A 15172-nucleotide genomic window follows, 5' to 3' on the forward strand; every position below is an offset into this window, starting at 1 on the left:
TGAGGAGGAGACTATCTGATACCTGAGTAGCATCCGCTGTGATATTTCCGCCAGCCCTATTGAAATGAATGGAGCTCTGACCATCCATGCTCAGCACTGTGGGAGGAGTAGTGACCCCCGCAGTACCAGGCAGAATAGGGCATGGGAGACCCATTCTGGAGATCGGCGGGGTTCTCAGAAGTGAGGACTCCAGCGATCAGCTAATTATCCCCTATCCTGTGGATGGAGGAGAACTTGTAATTCTGGTAAAACCCTTTTAACCTCCAAAATCTTAATAGTGACCCCCACAGTGGCCCAAGTGATAATAGTAATCCCCATAGTTGATCCCAGTAGTAATAGCATTCTATTAGCACAAGATACACAAGATACCCAACACATATTTGAACCATTGAGACGTGTCTGAAGTGACTGAATAATAGTGGCCCCAATAGTAATAACCCCCTTAATGGCCCCAGTAGTAATAGTGACTCCACTAGTAGCCAAATTAGTAATGGTGATCCCCATAGTGGCCCTAGTAATAATAGTGAACCTCATAGCGGCCTGAGTACTAATAGTGACCCCCCCCCCCATAGTGGCCCTAGTAATAATAGTGACCCCCCCCCCCCCCCCCCCCATAGTGGCTATAGTAGTAATAGTAACCCTCCATAGTAGTTCCAGTAGTGATAGTGTCCCGCTATTGGCCTCTGGCCCAGGGGTGACAGGCACAGCAGTGGCAGCCTCAGGCCCACCAGAGCTGCAGGTTGGGTGAGTGAAATGCTTGTCGGGTTGCTGTCCGTTTGGCTCCTAGCTGGTAATTCTTTTGTACTGGCGATTAATGGTTCTTTGAGGTCCTGCAGGTCCCTCGTGGTAGGGGCTCCCCTGCACTTGCCAATCTGTCCCCCGCAGAGTTATTAGGTTAAGGGGCGCTCATTCAGCTGCCCCCTCTTGTCAGTGTTGCTGATTGGCTGAGGAGAAATGTGTCACAGAGTTGAAAGGTTTTTGGTAATGTGAATGCGGCGCCGCTTCCCAGAGTCGGGGGCTTTACCCGGGTCAAAAATTACTGCATCGACCAAGTTTGTAAGTTCCTTATCCAAGTGGACCGGCTGTTGGTACCCGGCACCAGGAGGAAGATGGGCCCGAGCCCCGCTCCTGCCTCACCAATACGGAACATGGGAACGAGCCTTAGAAGACAGAATTAACAGCAGTAATGTGCAGCATTTACTGTTCTGTTTGTGGCGGTTCTCCAGTCCAGCAAATCTCTCCTTTCTTCACTCAGAGACTCCTGATGATCCAGAAATCACAATGGAAGAAAGCGGAATCCAAATAACAGATGAGACCGTTCAGGTAAATGGAGGGAAACGGTAATTAATGTCTGTGTGTGTGTGAGTGCTGCAGGAAGGATATCACCTAACATACATAGTAATATTATAAGAAGTGTATCCTGCAGTCAGAGGCGTGGCTAAAGGTTCATGGGTCCCCCAAACCACCTTCTGCATCATTGGGTCTCTCAAGAAGCCCATCAATGCGGCAGCAGCAGGCGGGGCCATTGCTGGAATCTTAAAAGATTGGGCAAAGGCTGAATGTAGAGGACCCCAATGCAAAATCTGTAACAGGGCCCGCCAACCATCCATGTGCCATTTATAATACTGTTTTCTTATATATAGAGGGGCCTTTGGACCCCCTAAGGCTCCAGGGCCCGGTAGCGACTGCTATATCTGCACCCCCTATAGCTACGCCCTTGCCTGCAGTGTTGATCCAGAAGAAGGTGGAAGGGGTGAACTTACTTTTGCAATTACCATTGAATAATCGAGTTGTGACCTCGTTACTTTTCCTATTTAGGACCTAAAGAATGCTCCTGCCTAATGTCATGTTTGTGCGACAGCGGGCAACTAGAGAATTAGTGGCGAGTCAGTCAGTGATGAAGAAGAGGTTTTGGCAGCATGCAGAGGTGCTAGATATACATAGACTTTATTGTCATACACACTCAGTAACATCCTGCCCCAGAGGGAATATATGGACCATGCCGATTTGGGTATCTCCTGTATATAATTATATATATGTACTGCTGGTATAAGGTATACATCCTGTATATAATGATATACTAGGTTATACCAGCATGGTCTATATCCCTACATACAGGATGGATATCTCATACCGCATGTTCCATGGACTGCACTCTTTCTTTCAGAGCACGTTCAGTGCACCGCCGGCTGGACCAATCACAACTGCAGTCTCTCAGTGGTTGGGGAGGACCGTGCGCCGGGGGAGTTTGCAGCCTGTAATTGTCTGCCAGCTCCCTGGGTAACAGTCCCTCCCCACCCGCAGCCAGGCCGCAGCAGTATAACAGCATATGGCGGGGCCTGCAGGCTCCCGTTCGCTAAGGGGCCGTGTAACAATTACGACCCCTAGTGGTATGCCAGTGCTGTGTCAAGTACTGAGCACTTCAATTTAAAAAAGACATAGACAAACTGGAGCAAGTTCAGAGAAGAGTTACCAAGATGGTGAGCGGTCTGCAAATCATGTCCGATGAGGAACGGGTAAAGGATCTGGGAATGTTTAGCAGAAGAGAAGGCTGAGAGGAGACTTAATAGCGGTCTACAAATATCTGAAGGGCTGTCACAGTGCAGAGGGATCAGCCCTATTCTCATCTGCACAAGGAAAGACTAGAAGCAATGGGATGAAACTGAAAGGGAGGAGACACAGATTAGATATTAGACAGTGAGGGGGATCAATGAGTGGAACAGGTTGCCACAGGAGGTGGGAGTTCTCCTTCAATGGAAGTGTTCAAAGAAAGGCTGGACAAATATCTGTCTGGGATGATTTAGTGATCCTGCACTGAGCAGGGGGGTTGGACCCGATGACCCCTGGAGGACCTGATGACCCCTGGAGGACCCGATGACCCTGGAGGGCCCTTCCAACTCTACCATTCTGGATTCTACTTTCGCAGGGCAGTGTAATTGTTCATCTTGACATCTTTCTTTAATTGCAGCTTGGAGAGTGTGAGAGTAAGAACGGTTTTCCGACGCCAAACATAACGTGGTACAAGAATAATACTGAACTGAAGAATGGAAAGGACGGTAAGCGAGACACGAAGCAATGAACCATGTACTGCTGATTAGTGTTGCTTACTACCTTTAGTGATTGGCTATTCCTGGCTGGGTACCTGAAAAACAGCCCCCCACCCCCACCCGCTCCCATACGGTGGTTCTAATGCAGCATTTTTATTTATTTTTTAATTATTTCATGCCCTTTTTAGCCAAAGCCAGAGATGGATCCAGCAGGATGAAGACGTCCTTCCTGCGTATTTCCCATTCCTTCTGGATTCACTTCTAGCTTAGACTCAAAAACTGCCACAAAAACTTCAGCTTTTTTATTTTTAAAAAATAGAACGTCTTTGTGAGAAGCTGGAAGTAGATGTGATTGTAACAGTTTTTATCTAGTTTTTTACACCAGAGACAGAAGTGGATCCAAAAGCAATGGGAAATATACAGAAAAAATACTTCCCCATCCTGTGGATCCATTTCTGGCTCTGGCTAAAAAAACTATTAAAAGGCATTAAAAACTCCCCCCCCCCCCCCCCCCCCCACACACACACACACTCCGAGCTGATTGTCAATATGCCTTGTTCAGTTTATTGCCGTTTGGTGATTTTTGTATACACAGTGAATACGTCACACAGCTAGTACCGTGCTGATGCATCATGGGATAGATGTGAAGCAAAGTAAAAAATCTCAGCCCCATATGTCACAGGAAAAAAAAATTCAGCAAAATCAATTTTGGTAGCTGAAGGAAAAAAAAGTAGGGCAGTAAAATCACCACATGGGTATAATCCCTAAAAAGTGTTTGGTTATTAAGTGATTCTGGGGTCACTCTAGTGAAAACACATTTTACCATGCTTGCACTCATCACCTGATTGCCTGTCACACTCTGGAGGTCTCGTGTGTATTGCAGTCATTTCCATGCAGTGCAGCCACCTGTCTGATACTTATCAGGCACCATCTTGAGGCTGATATTTTTAACTTTTTTTCACATCTATCCCATGATGCATCAGCACGGTATGAGCTGAGGCTATACCATTTCTGCCTGCTGGCTGGGTCGGCTGTTTAATTACCATTACCTTCTACAGTCACCTAAGTAAGCTACAATCAGAATGATGAGTTGTGATCTCCTCTAGCATACCTGTCTGGCAGGAGCTATGTGATCATCATCAGTAACTGTGTTAGGAGTGCTTGTATCCTCCTCCGGGCAGTTTCTGTGTTAGATCCATGTAACAGTATCACACAGACTGAGAAATCTACAGATGTATTTAATAAATACACATGGGGGGGCAGGAACATGGGGAACTTAATTTGCACTAGACATGTGGTTCGGACATGCTCCAACGAACATGTCCAATCGCACAACTCCTATTCCTCCGCACGGATGGGCTATAACAGCAGACAACCGGTTCCAGCACCATTGTGTTTAAGAGAAACTTAGAAGGCAAAAGAGCGCAAAACTTGTATCCCTGAGCAGCGGAGAAACATCTCCTGGTCAGATGGATGCAGATTTCTGCTGCTGATGGGAGGTCAGAATTTGGCGCAAGCCGCATGAATCGCTGACCCCTTCCTGTCAGCCAGTCAGAGCATGTCAGCACCGCCATCTAATCTGCGGCAACTACAAGAAGCTTCCAGTCCACAGGGGCCGATATTCCTGCAGAACCATTTTATCATCTTGTGGAATCTACACCTTGATGAATTACTGAGTCTGAAGCCCAAAGGAGCCCAACGCTACTAGATGGGGTAACAAAGGAGCCATTCACTGCCTACCATAATGATATGACTGATGGACCTTCTTGTGAGGCCCAGTCGACTGTTAGCTGTATGGCCAGTTTAGCCCACGTGGAGGTCGACAGATGCTGCCTGTAATCTGCAGATATCAGTGTTTGCGTCGGGTATTAATCCTGTCTCTCCTCTTTGTCCGCAGGCGTGGTCATCTTACCGCAGCTCACAATGCTGTCCAACGGTCTAATCACAGTGAAGAGCTTTCTCTCTGGTCCCGTGACAAAGTCTGATGTGTACTCCGTGTTTTACTGTGACGTCACTTATCTTGTTCCAAAGGGTCTTTTTATGAAAGAATCTGAAAAGAAGAATATCACCGTAGACTGTAAGTACCCCTGTAACACCGTAGACTGTAAGTACCCCTGTAACACCGTAGACTGTAAGTACCCCTGTAACACCGTAGACTGTAAGTACCCCTGTAACACTGTAGACTGTAAGTACCCCTGTGACGCCGTAGACTGTAAGTACCACTCTAATGCCATAGACTGTAAGTACCCCTGTAACGCCGTAGACTGTAAGTACCGCTCTAACACCGTAGACTGTAAGTACCGCTCTAACGCCGTAGACTGTAAGTACCGCTCTAACGCCGTAGACTGTAAGTACCGCTCTAACGCCGTAGACTGTAAGTACCGCTCTAACGCCGTAGACTGTAAGTACCGCTCTAACGCCGTAGACTGTAACTACCGCTCTAACGCCGTAGACTGTAAGTACCGCTCTAACGCCGTAGACTGTAAGTACCGCTCTAACGCCGTAGACTGTAAGTACCGCTCTAACGCCGTAGACTGTAAGTACCGCTCTAACGCCGTAGACTGTAAGTACCGCTCTAACGCCGTAGACTGTAAGTACCGCTCTAACGCCGTAGACTGTAAGTACCGCTCTAACGCCGTAGACTGTAAGTACCGCTCTAACGCCGTAGACTGTAAGTACCCCTGTAACGCCGTAGACTGTAAGTACCCCTGTAACGCCGTAGACTGTAAGTACCGCTCTAACACCGTAGACTGTAAGTACCGCTCTAACACCGTAGACTGTACCTACCCCTCTAACCCTTTGATTGTACGTACCCCTCTAACACCTTAGACTGTGAGTACCGCTCTAACACCGGTGACTGTGAGTACCGCTCTAACACCGGTGACTGTGAGTACCGCTCTAGCTCTGGGGACTCTTTCTCTAAGTCTCGCTGCATTTTTGAAATCTTATCCCGCTTTTATGGTGATTATTAAACGACTTTGATTCTTCACAGACCCCAACACTAAAGTAAAACTGTTTCTGAAGAGCGGATCAGAGATGATAAAAGAAGGAGATGTAGTAGAGCTGATATGTTTAGGTGATGGGAACCCCCAACCTGAGATTACACTGCAGCGGGTAAGCAACCATGTAGCCTTCACTCACTGCTTCAATAGCTGCCAATGAAATGCTTATTCAGCTAGCAAGCAATGGGATGAAACTGAAAGGGAGGAGACACAGATTAGATATTGGACAGTGAGGGGGATCAATGAGTGGAACAGGTTGCCACGGGAGGTGGGGAGTTCTCCTTCAATGGAAGTGTTCAAACAAAGGCTGGACAGATATCTGTCTGGGATGATTTAGTGAATCCTGCACTGAGCAGTGGTTGGACCCGATGACCCTGGAGGTTCCTTCCAACTCTACTATTCTAGGATTCTTTTCTTATCTGCCCCTCAACCCCATCTTACCACCTAAGGCATACTACTATGTGTTCTGCATGAGGAGAGGATAGGTCCCGACACACATTAAACGACTGTAGGACAGACTGCCAATTCCGGCAGGACCAGCCAACCATCTAATGTGTATGGGAGCCTCCAAGTTCTTGGCTCAATCTCACAAGCACTAGGGATGAGCACTTATCATTATGACCGTGTGTCCCCACATGCGGAAATGTATAGCTGACCAGAAATAATTTTTATGCTCGCTGAAATGGAACGATCAACCAGCAAAAAAACATTTGCTCAACAGTTGGCTGATCTTTGGTCCCTTCACACGGCCCAATTGTTGGGCAAATGACCATTCAGAGGAATATTCAGGCCTGAGAATTGGTGCATGTAAAAGGACCATTACTCTCCTATCACAGAGCGATAGAGGCACGCCAGTCAGCTCCATGGTGCTCATAGTATCTGCCCCCATCGTAGGATTAAAGGGATATACATATTATGATGGATTACTGCCGGTGGTCTGCACCTGGGCCTTCCTTCTGATGCCCCTATCAATACATAGGTATGTAGGGGTGTGAATTAAGGCGTGGCACTGTCTTATTGGTGATGGCTATATATATGTGATTTGTGAATCCAGTATGTCTGAGCTTGAAAAAGGCCTGCGGGGGGCCGAAACGTTGCTTTTTAAATGGACCTAATAAAAATGCATCTAAGGATGTAAGTTTTAATGCAAGTGAGAGTCCCGTGTGCTGCTTGGAAAACTCTTCTACTCTCCTATCACCCATAAGAACATGTTCACACTCAGTCAGCCTCAACGTAGATGTTTATAGGGGGTTGGGAGGAAGAGCTGCCAACAGAATCAGTGCTCGGTCAACAGATATTGAAAGTGCATCGGGACCTTAAAATGACCCTCCAGTCCCGGGCAAAGCAAGATGTCCGCAGTACCTCTCTGACTACCTAATGTATACTGTGTACTTGTAAGAGGGGTGAGCAGGCCCTGCTCCCCTCTTACAGATTACAGCAGCTCCCGGATGCTTATTGGCCTAAGACACTACACACTGTTAGAATTGGCCAAGGTGCTCACATGAGTAGAGCTGGACAATCTGAGCAACATGCAGTGTCTTAGACTACCACTGCCCACTGGTCATCAGGTAGTCGGAGAATCTGTGCGGTCATCTGAGTTTGCTTAGGGTTGCTTCAAGCCACTTCCAGATGCCTCCTGTGTCTAGATCAGGGGTACACAACTCTTGCCCCGGCGGCCATTCTGTGCAGCCCCAATGATCTTGATACAGAACTATCTATGTGTGACTGCTCAGCTGTAGTTTCCAGGAGCGGCACATAGCGGGGCGTTCCACATGACCGACCCTTATTTTCCCCGCATCATGTGTTGGGGAAATGTTGGGCGGTCTCCATACACATCAGAAAGTCGGCCGGACCCCTGGAATCAGCAGTCTGGCCAAGGTTTCTCTGTGTCTGACGCCATCAGTCATCTACATATCGGTGTTTTCTTCTTCCTAGAAAGACGACAACAATATTCTTTCAGAAGACGGGTCGTATTCGTGGACGGCCAGCAGGGCGGACTCTGGAGGATACGTCTGTAAGGCAATCGGGATGGACATTTTTAATGAAATGGAAGCGGAGACTGAATTACACGTTCATTGTAAGTCGGTTCCATAATGGGATGTGTCACCTATATTCTCTTTACAGATTAAAACCAGATGGTGAAGATGTGTTTTCTAAGATGTTTCTATTTTCTGATTGTAGGTTTAGTTATTTTATTCTCTGTACATGACTATGGGGGCGGCCATCTTGCCTGATCTTGTCTTCTATGCGAGAGTGTTGTGATTGTCTAGGGAGGGGGGAGGTGAGATGTAACCATCACCTATAGACTTCTATACGATCGTAGTGTGGGCATGCTCTGTCGTCTGTGATGGGAGGGGGAGGAGGTGAGCTGTGACATCACCTATTGTGAATGGTGAATCTTGTGTTATGTATAGATAGGTAAATAAGGAAGATGGAACAATACCTCTGCAGCGCCACCTATTGGACAGCATATTCCTTCAATGTCCGACCCTTTATGGAGGTCTTAACAAAGATTGGGAATTGAAAACCAAGCCAGAATCCATCCACAGCCAGCTGTTTCGGGTTGTTTGCACCTCATCAGTGTGCAGTAGGATTCTGGCTTGGCTAGAGAGAGGCCTGTGACATGAGTCGGGAAAGGTATAATCACTCCTTAAGGAGAGCACCTAAAAGGTGAGTGGTAAGACTTATAAGGCCATCCATGCTCCTCTGGGTAATATGCAAATAAGCCAAAATCCTATTGCACACCGATGAGGAGCAAAGACCCCGAAACAGTTGTCTGTGTATGGATTCCAGCTTGGTTTTCAATTTACAATCTTTAAGACCTGTATAAAGGGTTGGACATTGATTTGCAGGAATGCTGCCATCCAATAGGTGGCAATGCAGAAATATTGTTCCATCTTTCTTATTTGCATATTACCCAGAGGTCCATGGATGGCCTTATTAGTCTCCTCACTCGCCTTCTAGTTGCTCTCCTCAAGAAGAGACAATCCCCCTCCTGACTATATATAGGTGTCTCCTCTCAGTGTAATCCTGCCTGTGATGATAATGAGATGATGGCTGAGAAGTTTCCTCTACAGAACAGGAAGTGTCAGACTATTATTAGGCTTAGTGGTCAGTGTGCAGGGAGGGGAGGAGGTGAGCTGTGACATCATCTATTGCCTATCTATGGTCGATCCTGTGTTGTCTATTTAGGTGTCACCTCTCAATGTAATCCTGTTCACACCGATAATTAGATGACTGCAGAACAGGAAGTGTCAGACTATTATTGGATAGACAGAAAAACAAAAGTTCTAAACATTGTAACGAGATTTCAGGATCCCCGCTGCTTTGATCCACGGATAGAAAATAGCATTGTTGCCCGACCCCGGGTTTGCCAGTCACATTGGGGCCATTTTTCCGTTTTATAGAATTCCTCACCGTCCTGACAGATCTGTTGTGATCTTCAATATCACATCCATCCTTACCTGCACCTGTTAGATGGTGGGTACTTGATGTTCTCTGCTTCGGTGAATAGTCCTCCCGTTGGGTCCATCAGATTTCCGTTTTCTTCTCCTGGATAGAAGAGGACAGCAGAAAGCAACAGAAATGTGACCTACAAGTGTGGAGGAAGCCTTTAACCCTGATGTCTTCTCCATTCTCCTAGATCTGGATCCACCTCTGCTCTCTCACGAGTCGCCTGTTAGTGTGGAGCTGGGAAGTGTTCTTGGCGTTTCCTGCCTTGTGAATGCATCAGCTCAGACAGATATCCGCTGGACACGGGTGAGTGGTGACCGATATCCAGGCTGATGACTTCTAAAACTGCTGACACCTCCTCAGGTTGGCAGTAAAAACGGGCGCCTCTGCACTCACATATAAAACTGCCCAACGGGTGCCATATAGTCAAATTAAGGCCGGCTGCACACAAACGGATTTGGATTGCGGAATCTGCGGTCGGCAAATACCGTTTGTTTCAAGCTATGGAATATCGACTCTTCCTGCGCACACACAGAAACGAATTGCGATTTCCGCTTGTAGAAGAAGAATTGCAGCATGCTCTATTTTTGTGCGGTGTCCGCATGGACGGCTTCCATTGAAGTCAATGGAAGCTGTCCAACATCTGCAATTGACATTGCGCACTGTTCATGGATTCTGAGTCATTGCTTTGTGACAGTGTGGGAAAAATAAACATTTAAAAAAAAAATCTGTACTGCGCATGTCCAACGCTGAGCCGCCGGGGCCATCCCCAGTTTAGACGAAGAAGAAAGAAGACAGGTATCTGCGGATGCCGGCTAGGCACAGGGCCAGATTCCGCTGCAGGCTCCCGCATGCGGAATTCAACCCATGCGTATGCAGCCAGCCTTAAACACCTGGGACTCATGAAGAACTAGGAAGTAGGACAGATGTGGAGGCAGTCATTTCCCCATGTTGCATTTGTGAAGGCCCTCTCCATGCCTGTCTGGCACTCTAGTTCTCAATCAGTCTCAGGTGTTTTAATTAGAATACTGTATATGACTTGGATTCTTCTTTTCCCAAGTGCATTTGAAACTTGAGTCTAGGAAGAGGCGAGTCTGTTTCACAGTATGACCTGTCTGAATGGAGGTCGTCTGGACATGGAGCATGGGACTCCATGTTTTGATCAAAATGTGTGCTAAGAACATGAGACCCACACTCTATCCATTCATTCAGGGATATCAGAAGCTCCATTCCAGCGATCGATGGCGATCCCAGCAGTCAAATCCCCACAAATCTACAGTTGTAATCAAAATGATCCAACCCCCGTTACAAATTGAGTTTATTTTCCAAATTTACAAACTTTCAGATGTTTGCAAGAAAATGAAAACAATCAACAACAATATAAATAACTCAACACAACAGGTTCCAGTGCAGAGGAGGCAAAGCGGCCCCAGAGCATCAGCAAGCCGCCGCCGCCATGCTTCACTGTAGGCCGGGGGTTCTTTTCAGCCTAATCCCCAAACTTCTGTGACTTACTTATTTGGTTTTGAGCATGTGGGAGGCGACTTTTCTTGTGTCTTTAGATCAGTAGAGATGGATGACTTGGAGATCGGATATTCAGCATTTAGAAACCTCCGTGTTTGCTGCCACCAGATCTTGCTGCTGTTTTTCCGCAGAGTTAGAGGGTTTTTGACCACATATTTGATGTGTTTCATCTCAAGCACACCTGATGCAACTAATGAAGCCCTTGATTAGTAGCATCAAGTGTGCTTGAGATAACACCTGATTTGTAAATGTGTGCTCTTAGAAGGGACTCTGTTCATGGAATTAAGTAGGGTTGAATGCACACAGCGGATTTGATTTGCGGAAACTGGAGCAGGCATCTGCCTCCGGATTCCGCAGCAAATACCGCCCATAGCATGCAATGCAAAAATGATTCTTCATGCACACAAGGGGATGAAAAATTGCAGCATGCTCCATCTTCCTGTGGATTCCGCACAGACTGTTTTCATTTAAGTCAATGAAAGCCGTCGGACCCGCGGCCTGTCTGCAATTGACGTTGCAGACGGGCCGCAGATTTTACAGAAAAGGCGGGAGTTTAAAAAAAAATTGGTGCTGCGCATGTCTGACGGCGAGCCGTGCGGACCATCCGCAGCACAGAAAAGAAGAAGACAATACAGGTATGCGTGAATGCCGGCCAGGCACAGGGTCTGATTCCTCTGCGGGCTCCCGCATGCGGAATCCAACCCGCCTGTGTGCCTGCGACCTGATTCCGAGGCTCCAATAATTTGCAATGGGGGTTGCATAATTTTGATTGTAACTGCATCAGTTTTGACCCATTGAGTGGAGGGGCGAAATGTTGAGAATGTAATCGGCTACTAGATCACCCCTTTTACATTCATTTATTTTCTGTCTTCCTCTTATTCATTATTGCATTAAATCGTGGATGCACCAATTATCCGATGTCTGTAATTTGTACCATCTTATTTCTGACCTCTAGTGTAATTTGATCATTTTTAGGATGGCAGCACCATAGCCAATGGCTCCGACTTGAGCCTTAGTATCCATGATTTCACCGATGCAGGACAATACTCCTGTGTTGCCAGCGTAACCGGTGTGCCAGGACTTACACGGACCAAGGAGCTAAAAGTAATAATAAAAGGTATTGGAGGTTTTAATTTGTTACAATCCGAGTTCCCAGTTTATCCCATCTAATAGTATCTATTATTGTAGGGCGACCACAAGTGACTGTGACCCCACAACATGTGGAAGTAGAAGATGGCAAGATGCTGACCGTGAAATGTACAGCAGTCGGCCACCCCACGCCTCAAATAACCTGGTATATGAACGGCTCAGAGGTAACGCAATATTGTCACTACTTATGGCTCTGTGAGCTCCATGGTGTCGGCTCGGCATCAGTACCTGCATCCTTAGGCTCCATTTACATGAACACGGATTCCAAGCCAAAATCCATATCGAAATTACATTCTGTTGAAGTCAACGGGGATCAGTGTCACAGATCATGCAACGTGGATTTTGAAAAAAAGAATTGGCATGTCAATTCTTGGTGCGTTCTTTTGTGTCTGGTGGCTACATATGGATTAGCCCCATTAGCCTAAAACCACATGCGGATCTGCTTGCAAATCCGCAGCAGAACTCCTATATACGGTTGAACTTGATGGACCTGTATATTTTTTTTCAACTTCTGTAACTTTATAAGCGTGAGGTAATTGGTCTAATAATATATTAAGCTGGTTTATAATGTTCCCTTTACTTCTACACATTAATATATAGAATGACCAACTCGCCTCCGTTAGACATCATAAGTCCACAGTGATGGAAGTAGATCCAAGCCGCTCCAGAATTAGACTTCTAGTTTCTTAAACAGTTCTCCAACACTCCAGGAAAAAAGGGTTTGGATTAAAAAATAACTTTTATTACATCAAGCTGAAAACAATGTGGAGGAATAAAGTATAAAAACAAGAGCGACCCTATTACGCGTTTTGAGCTAACTTACCATAGCCAATGAGTAAGTGTTGGGATGAATTGGCTTGAAACAGGTAAGAGGGTCCCTCTTGTACCTATACTGTATTTTATTCCTCCACATTGTTCTTATCTTGATGTAATAAAAGTTATTTTTAATCTAAACCATTTTTCTTGGAGTGCTGGAGAACGGTTATACAATTTTTGAGGATGTATACATTAACATTTTGGGGGGAAATTAATAAAGTAATGTATTAAGAGGCACCCATTCACCTAAAAAGAAATCTATACGCCGACTGGAGTAGATATCTGGTGGAATAATAGGAAAATCTGTTGGTTTGGAGTGACCACGCCCCTCCCAGTAAGCCACACCCACCTCTGGTAACATTAAAAAAATCGCTAAAATTACTATTTTGTTTTAAAGGCATTTTCCGGTTGCTAAGTTTCCTATATGTTTAACTCCGCAGGTAGAAGGTCAAGTTCATAATATTTCTGATAATGAAATTGTGAGTGAATTGACCTTCATGGTGACTGAAGAACATTTCGATGAGCAAATTTCGTGTAAGGCCCAGAATGAAGTGAATAGCAGCATTGAATATATCCATCTACAGGAAAGTAAGTCTGATTGCTCAAATCAGCGATCGCCCTGGGTACTTTATAGAACATATAGATCTCTGGCAGACAGTACAATATATAACATATATATTCTACCAAATGCTAACACCCCCCCCCCTCCCAAATCACACCTGTAAATTAATTTACCTTGAGGGAGTTGTACCACAAGTTATCCCCTATCCACAAGATATCCACGGGATAGGGCATAACTTGCTGATCCATGGTGGTCTCACCTCTTAGATCCCTGCCAATTTCAAGAACGGGACTCCTGTGTCCCCCTCTCTTCTGCCTGTCATTGTAGGGTTTGCTTCTTCCCCCCACAGTGACATAAAAATGTGTTGCCAAGCATGTGTGGTCCGTGCTCCATTCAATTCACTGGGTCTGACGGACATGGCCGAGGCGATGCCACTTGACTCTCTCCAGCAGTCCCATTGAAAGTGAATGGAGTGGCAGCATGCTTGCATGTCCATCACCCCATTCAGTCTCCTCCTCACTGTGGGGGGTGCTGTAAGCTCACAGTGAAGAGGATGGGGGGAGACGGGACCTCTGTTCTCAGGATCAGTGGGCGTCTCAGCGATGAGACCCTCAATGATCAGCAAGTTATCCCACATCCTGTGGATAGGGATAATTTGTTATCCTGGTACAACCCCTTTAAGTAATTTGCATATGGATAAGGTGTATTGGGAACCTAACACATATAAAATGCAGTCCATCTACCAACAGCTGGCTATAGATCAGGAGGAGCCGAGCAGACTGATATGTAGTGTTATGGGAACAGGCTGGGTATTACTTCTGATTTATGGATTTTAATCTCTGCTAATTCTGGAGTTCGGAGTCCACTGGGCGGTCCTATCACTGACTGACAGCTAGCGGTGTATACAGGGGTGGTTGGTAATCTCTTGGACCGCCTCCTCTTGTATGCTTATATGCAGAGCCTGAATCATTCTCTATAGTAAGATTTTATCTTACACTTGAATCCACTGGACCGTTTGAGGGTAAAAAATGGTAAATTTCTAACTTTCTCTTCTAGGGATTGAACCCATGGAAGACCCCATCACAGGTAAGAAAACTAACTGCTACTTCTGTCAGGGACAGTACTTGGAGATTTAAGTTGCTAAATTTAATTAAATCCACCCATTTGACAAATTAGATCTTTTGCACCCCATTGAACCTCCATATAGTAATAGTGCCCCAGTTGTACCCTCATATAGTTATATTGCCAACATGGTACCCCCATATACTTATAGTGCCCCCATTGTAGCACCATATAGTAATAGTATCCATACTGCACCTTTATATAGTAATAGTGCCCCCCATTGTACCCCCATATAGTAATAGTGCCCCCCATTGTACCCCCATATAGTAATAGTGCCCCCCATTGTACCCCCATATAGTAATAGTGCCCCCCATTGTAGCTAAATGCAGTAGTGCTGATGAGGCTTGCCATGGATCCAGGTGGGCTCCCCGGTTGCCATCATTACACCCCTGCTCACCTCCATATCAGCTGGGGACCTGCAATTGGAAGTGTCTGAAGCGGCCCTCTCCTGTAATACCGCAGTGTGCAGTTATGCAGAGGCCGTATGCAGTTTTGGG

At 46.1% G+C, this 15172-nt stretch overlaps 1 protein-coding gene across 1 annotated transcript in view; it reads left to right on the top strand.

Annotated features, from left to right (window-relative positions):
• The window catches only part of MCAM (melanoma cell adhesion molecule), a 66866-nt gene that overhangs the window by 41869 nt on the left and 9825 nt on the right, over positions 1–15172 (top strand). The window contains exons 4-13 of the mRNA XM_066606099.1: positions 1256–1323; positions 2969–3056; positions 4945–5124; positions 6040–6161; positions 7985–8126; positions 9693–9808; positions 12002–12143; positions 12215–12339; positions 13432–13579; positions 14610–14639. Coding sequence (XP_066462196.1) covers positions 1256–1323; positions 2969–3056; positions 4945–5124; positions 6040–6161; positions 7985–8126; positions 9693–9808; positions 12002–12143; positions 12215–12339; positions 13432–13579; positions 14610–14639 — 1161 coding nt within the window. The remainder of the gene's footprint in view (positions 1–1255; positions 1324–2968; positions 3057–4944; positions 5125–6039; positions 6162–7984; positions 8127–9692; positions 9809–12001; positions 12144–12214; positions 12340–13431; positions 13580–14609; positions 14640–15172) is intronic.

This window comes from Eleutherodactylus coqui, chromosome 6 (genome assembly GCF_035609145.1).
Source record: "Eleutherodactylus coqui strain aEleCoq1 chromosome 6, aEleCoq1.hap1, whole genome shotgun sequence".
NCBI lineage: Eukaryota > Metazoa > Chordata > Amphibia > Anura > Eleutherodactylidae > Eleutherodactylus > Eleutherodactylus coqui.